The sequence below is a fragment of the Lagopus leucura genome, unplaced genomic scaffold (assembly GCF_019238085.1).
Source record: "Lagopus leucura isolate 7727_CA_CO unplaced genomic scaffold, USGS_WTPT01 35320-0_obj-0_obj, whole genome shotgun sequence".
NCBI classification, from domain to species: domain Eukaryota; kingdom Metazoa; phylum Chordata; class Aves; order Galliformes; family Phasianidae; genus Lagopus; species Lagopus leucura.
The window spans coordinates 1-7,011 of NW_024964710.1; the positions used below are offsets into that span (position 1 = coordinate 1).

Consider the following 7,011-nt stretch of genomic DNA (forward strand, 5'->3'; position numbering starts at 1 on the left):
TGTTGGAAATATCCAAGTAATTTTGTCAGGATGTTATCTCTGATAAAAGCAGAATTTATTCGCGATTGCAATGGCGGGCGTCCAGCAAGTAGGAGTGCGCCTAAGGATCATGACAGCCTTTATACCCTGCTTTCTCCCCCTTGACTCCCCCTCTTCCCTGTTTCCCCACTGCCTGGGTACTCCAGGTTTACAATCTTATCAGAAGGTTTACATTTGTTAATTATTAATTAATTTATTTGTTAATTAATTTGTTAATTACATGTTAATTTATTTGTTATCTGGTGTCAGTCCTGTCCTCCTGTAGTTTCCAAGATGTCTCAGTTCTCTTCTTGTCATATTGATATGGTGATTTTCTTTAAAGTCTTTGTTAAACAAAGAACATGGGGAGGGGGGGAAAGGGTGTTGATCTTGTGCAGGATATTGTTGCAATGTGTGTGACAAAATATACATGTGTACACCTATATACAGAGTGTGTGTTCCTGGGAAGGTTCATCTAGAGGATAAGTGATGTAAACTATCAGAGATCTTCCCCAGGTTAAGTAGAAGAACTCCCAAAAACAACTATGACAGCAGAGATCATGAAATAAAAATAATATTATGCAATTCTAATGCAGAAGCAACATTTGATTCCCATACCTTCTAGCACTCCAGCCCATGAGATACCTCCAAGTAGGTCCCAGAAATGTTTGAAGATGGCTCTCTGAAAGCCCAGGGCAGCAATCCTGTTTTTTGCCTTCTTACTCTCAAAGTTTCACCATCATATGGTCAATGCATCCCAAGCTGCCCCCAACCTTCACATCCCTAACAAGTCCATCCCTGTAGGAAAGAACAAAGTCCAGAAGCACCCATCACCCTGTCGGCTTCTCCACCACCTGCAGCAGAAAATTACTTTCAGCACATTGCAGGAACCGTCTGGGCCACGAGTGCCTGGCCATGCTGCTCACCTAACAGATATCCGGATGATTAAAGTCCCCCATGAGAACTCAGGATTGTGAGGCTACATGCAGCTGCTTGTAGAAGGCCTCATTGACTTCATTCTTCCACTCTAGTGACCTGCAGTACACCCCCACATTGATGTCACCATACTTGCCCACTCCTTAAATCTGACCCATAAGCTCTCCACACATTATTCACCCTCCCCCAGGTGGAGCTGGATGTGTTACAGTAATGAATGAAGTAATTAAGTCTTTCCCTAGTATGGTTTTGTTAGTTTATCTAGATTGAGTGGGCTTTTATCACCCACAGTTGAGCCTTCCCCATCCAGGGCCTCACACCTGACGTACAGAGGCACCTGGGAGGGTGGAGCAAGCAAGGAGGGTTTTTGTTTGCAGCTTTGAGCACAGATTTGCCTCCATCCCTCCTTTCCTTTGTGTTCTTGCCTCTAGCCTGACAAGACTTTTCCTTGTCCTGATGGGATGCAGACTGTTTTGTGCTTTGTGTTCTTGCCTCCAGCCTGACAAGACTTTTCCTTGTCCTGATGGGATGCAGACTGTTTTGTGCTTTGTGTTCTTTTCCTTTGAAATAATCTGTCTCTGCATGGGTGAACTGTGATTTCCCCACTCCTTCTGTTTGTCCCCCATTGCACTTTTTAACCCATATATTTCATCCTGTAGCTTTGCTTGAAGGCAGAGCAGGTCGTCTACCTGCTCAAACCCCACACTGCTATTCTGGCTGTTCTAACAGCTGTGACCCACCATCTTCTTGCCCCTTACAAAGCATTCTCTTTTCACCATGCATTAGTGCTTTGTGGCCCTGGGGTATGGTAACAGCTTTTTGTCTTTGATAGGGGAGGAATGATTTGATCGTGTCTCACTCCCAGGAAAAAAAAAACACTCTCCACACTATCAGGCCTTTCCCACTTACCTATTTAAAGGGCAACAGCTGCTTATGAAGATAGTTTGGAGAAGTGCTTTGAAGGGGCCCCAGGGAGTTAACAGAGGTCCATGAGTTTCCTGTGCAGACTGAGAAATGTTCAAAAGGAAATGTGGCTTCCTCTCCCCACCCAAGACACCAGTGACAAGAATATAAAACTATTTGGTGTATAAAGTAACTGCAACTCCAAAGCAGCTGCTCAGAAGAGGCTGCAAATCTGTCTGGGGTTGGACGGAAATCTGAGCCTTCAGCACTGGAGGGCACTGGGCGTTTCTCTTCTGCTTCAAGGAGAGGAAGGTCTGAGCATCTTGCAGCCCTGCTTCCCTGCCTCATCCTGCACCATGACAGATCCTCTGGAGAAGCCTGCAATGCTACTCTGGCTGCTGGTCATCATCTTTGCTGCAGCCTCCAAAGGTGAGAACCCCAGTCTTCCTGGGCTAAAAACAGGGAAATGGCTTTTGTGCACTTCCCTCATGTGTGGGAGTTGAGTCATGGCCTGAACCACTGATTGATCACCTGAGGCAAGGACTGGGTGAGCTGTGGGAGCACAGCTGAAGGCAATTCACCTGTGCAACAGGAAGCGGTGGAGTACCCTAACTGCACTTCTCTTCCAACTGTACACCTCACCAGCGCACATCCATTGCCCAGGACATGCATCCTTTCAGAACTACTTTTCAAGGGATTGTGGCCACTCAGCACCCTTCCTTTCCTCTACTAGATCCCATGTCCTGGCTTGATGGACGTTCTATCAGTTGTGACAAGCAACCCTGAATGAGAGCACAACTTGTGAAAGTAGTAAGGGGCCTTTGGGGACTCTGCACCCACCCCCTGTTACTGTTTTCATGTGTCTTTGAAGAGTGAACACTGAGATAGGGGTTGTGAAGGGTGGGATTGCATCCAGGGTGATGTTCTCAGTGGCACTGGGGGTGCCAGAGGGACCACAGACTCCCTTATGGTAGGCAAGAACTGGGCTCTTTTCCTCTCTGTGTCCCTTGTGGATTAATTTCCCTTTTCTCTGTCCTCAAAGCAGTGAAATGATTGCATAGAGAATGATGCTACTTAGCTTGTCCTGCTCAGCTCTGATGGGAGGTGAAAGAGATGAGAGCCCAGGAGTGGACAGGCCCAGGTTTTCTCTGCTCACCTGACCTGCCACTGTTGAAGTCTAAATTTCACAATTTTTGATGAATACTTGCATGGATATAATCCCCCCTTTCCAGGTGGTAGAATGCTGCTGCAGCACTGAAGAGGGGGTTTTCTGAGATTTTTCTAAGCATGGATTAAGGGAAGACAATGCCAATAACTGCTCCAGGGAGCTGTGTAGGATCCCGCTGTGAGCAACCTTGGGATTTTCTAGGGGAATGCAGCAAAAGCCCCATGCTTCTTCATCCTTTGAGATTCAGGTGCATCTGGCAAAGCAATTCCCTGCGTGTCTATACCCACCCCGTTCCCTGTGCTTATGATGTGACTCCAGATGCTGCTGGTGCTGGAATATTTGGGAGGGGCTGGGAGCTCCGTGCACTCTTCTGCCAGGACTCTGTATTAATGTTTATAGATACACTATAAGATATCTATATAGGTATAGATGTTTATCAGCCATTGCCCAGGCTTTAGTGGGTCTCCTTTCTGAACAGTTCTTTGAATGGTGCAAAGAAAAAAGGTTCTGGAATGTCTGAGCAAACCACTGCTCCCAGGGAGAACTCCTAGTGTAAAGACCTCTCTTTTGTTTTGCACCCTGCAACTTAGGGACTATTTCATGAATAGTCAAATCACAAAAAATAAAAACAAAAATCAAACTTCATACTTTCTCTGTGTCTTTTCAGGCACCCTTTCCCAAATAGAAATGGTGACATCAGGTCCCAAGGAAGGGACAGTTTCTGGATCACTCCTCCTCACCTGCACTGTAAAAGGAGCACTTCTGGACAGCCCTTACTATGACTGGAACTGTGTCCGTCTGTCTCCAGGAGGGCAGTTGCAATTCCTAGGCTGGATCTATCCTTTTGGGAATAACACAGGCTATGCCCCATCCTTCCAAGATCGTGTCACCATCTCTGCAGATAAAGCCAAAAACAAGGTTTCCCTGCAGCTGCGCACCCTTAGTGCCACAGATAGAGCCACCTACTTCTGTGCAAGACAGCACACATAAAGCCAAAGGAGGGAGTGACAACACAAAAAGTGAGAAGACTGCTGTGGTGATAGAACTTCTCAAGGAGGCAGTTACCCGTACAAACTCTGTGAAATAAGGATAAGGTCTAAAAGATCTTGGAACTGCCCATCAATCCATGCATAACTGAATTTCAAGTAAAATTTGACATTGTAAAAGAAGTTTGAAATCAAACTTCATATATGTGTAACTCCCGTGGGCAGCTCAATCCAAGACTTTTACACAGCATAGATTTTTCACCTAATTCATAAAATAATGTCATCCTCACCTCCACCCTGCTTTTCCTTCAGTCCCAAGAGAGTAAAAATTGTAGCACTCAGCTCCCCACCTCAGGGCCTCTCTCAAGGTGGGGATGTTGTGGAATTGCCGTGGGGGCTGTAGCACATGATTCTTCCTTGTGCAGCACAAATTGCCTCATGCTGCCTGACTACCCTTTTCCTCTGAAGAGGGAGTGCACCCTTGCTAGGGAGGTAGGTCACTGTCATATCTCTAAGAATGGAATATCAAGGGTGGATGTTTGCTTTGTTACATGCTAGATCTGAAAATTGGCCCTGAGCAGAGTCAGTCTGCATGTTAAAAACCTCCAGCAGTAACATGCCCCAGCACTGCTTAGTCTTCTTTGGTGGGTCCTCCTCCAGTCTGCTTTCGGTGGCCTCTGTCAGCCCTGGGGCACAGCTCAGTCAGTCATGAGAGACTTCTTATCTGTGTTGGCACTCACTCCAGAGAAGTCATGAATGGCATCTGTTCCTCCACTGACTTCTGATAAATAGGGGAATGCAAGAGCATAAGATGTCCTCCAGACATCAGAGTGCTCATAATACAGCTATTTGTGTCAGTTTTCCCTTTCTACACAGAGACAGACATCCGGATAGTGCCCAGGGCCCACCCAGTGCCTCTGCATGAAAGCCACTATGGCAGGACTGGATTTTCCTTCTAATGTTCAAATATGTCCCACATCACTCCAGAAGCTTTTTCCCTGGAAGAGCTGATGACACTTTTCTAGGGAGGAAATGTTCTCTGGAAACCTCCTACTTATCTACGACACCTCTGAAGAGGTATTTTTTTCTTTCTGACACCGAGACATTGTGAGGTGCAGACTTTGTCAGGTGTCTGGGAATATCGACAAGACATAGCAGAATTTGATCTAAAACTTATTTCATATACTATGACCTGTCCTTCCAAGGCCAGTTACCATCATTACAAAGCCAAAAGCAAGGAATCCCTGCAGCTGCATGCATGGCCTTACAAACACAGACACACTTTTTGTGCAGTGGGAAAGCCTTTTTTTGTCTCACAAAGCTTTTGTTGTTAGAGGAGCCTTTGAGAAAAGGACCAAGAGGAGAGAGGGAGGAGCCACTGATAGTATGGAGGTGATAGAAGAGAGGAGGAAGGACAGGAGAGATTTGCTTTTTTTCATTCTGGTTCTTGCAAAGCGAGGAGAAAACTAGCAAGAGGTTAGGCAATATGGTGAGAGAAAGAGTCATCCTGCCCTGCACAGAGGGAGAAATGAGAGATACAGGGAATCACAGAATGGCCAGGGGTGGAAGGGACCTCAAGGATCTTGAATCTCCAACCCCCTGCCATATGCAGGGCTACCAACCTGCATATTTAATACCAGACCAGGCTGCCCATGGCCCCATCCAACCTGGCCTTGAATACGTCCAGGGATGGACGGGGCATCCACAGCCTCTCTGGGCAGCTGTTCCAGCACCTTACCACTCTCATCGTAAAGAACATCCCCCTGACATCCAACCTAAATCTTCCCTTCCTCAACAATCACCTCCCTGTCCCTGCTGGCCACCCCTCTTCTGATGGAGCCCAGGATACCATTTGCCTCCCGAGCCGCAAGGGCACACTGCTGGCTCATGTTCAGTTTTTCATCTATCAAGACCCCCAGGTCCTTCTCCACAGGGCTGCTCTCAAGGACCGCTCCTTCCAGTGTGTATGGATGCCTGGGATTCCTCCGGCCCAAATGCAAAACTCTGCACTTTTGCATGTTGAATCTCATCAGCTTCACCCTGGCCCACCTTTCCAGCCTCTCGAGGTCCCTCTGAATGGCATCCCTTCCTTCCACCATGTTGACCGCACCACTCAGCTTGGAGTCTTCAGCAAACTTGTTGAGGGCAAGGGAACATGAATGGAGATGGGAAGCACCTTCCTCGGACAGTGCAGGAGAGCACTGGGTTTGGAGCTCCTTCTGAAAGGGAGGTACTATGCTCTGCTCTTGGACAAGTCCACACCATGAGAGAACTATGATAAAAATTTGTGGTCATATCAAGAAAAGTAATAAGAAACAATGGCCAAAAAGGTCAGTTAAACTAAGGTGAGTTGGGCATCGAGCTTTAATTCAGGCTGAGTTTGGCAATGACGAGTGTCAGCACCACACCTCAGTTCCACACTCTTTTAGCTGTGTGGAGCAACTCATCCTGTGCAGCATGGACAAAACTATACATGAACTCCTGCTCAATGCTGTGCAGAATCTCTGGATGGGCCATCTCACACCCTGCTACAGCAAGACTCTGCCTGTTACATAGCACAAGCTTGGGCCATCTTATGAGTTTCAGGAGTTCTCAGATCTGGATCTGGGACCCACAGCATTCCTCACCTTTAACTTCAAGACCTGACAGTGACGGTCTTTAAATCCTGCTCCTGAGTCTGGTTCTTGAAGTAGGGAATGGATGAGCAAGCAACAAAGGAGAATGAAAATAGGCCGAAGAGCCAGGTCTAGAGCGTGGTGGCAATGGCACAAATCTATTGCAATGGCACAAAATCTATTTGTATGTCAGTCAGTGGCAGCGTATCACAGGGACAAATACTGGGTCCAGTGCTGTTGATCGGTGTTAATGATTTGGGCGGTAGGCAGAGCTCAGCAAGTATCCTGATGACACAAAACTGGGAGGTACTGGAAGGCTACAATGGTGTCTCATTTGAGCCTTCTTACTGAACAAGCCCAGCTATCTCATCCTTTCTTCGTAGGA

General features: G+C 47.0%; 1 gene segment (V, D, J or C); it reads left to right on the forward strand.

Moving 5' to 3' along the window:
- The first annotated feature begins 2,204 nt into the window (after positions 1-2,204).
- On the forward strand, positions 2,205-4,149 carry LOC122191820. The segment is given in 2 exon segments: positions 2,205-2,286; positions 3,693-4,149. Coding segments are annotated over 2 exon segments (396 nt in total).
- Positions 4,150-7,011: the final 2,862 nt, after the last annotated feature.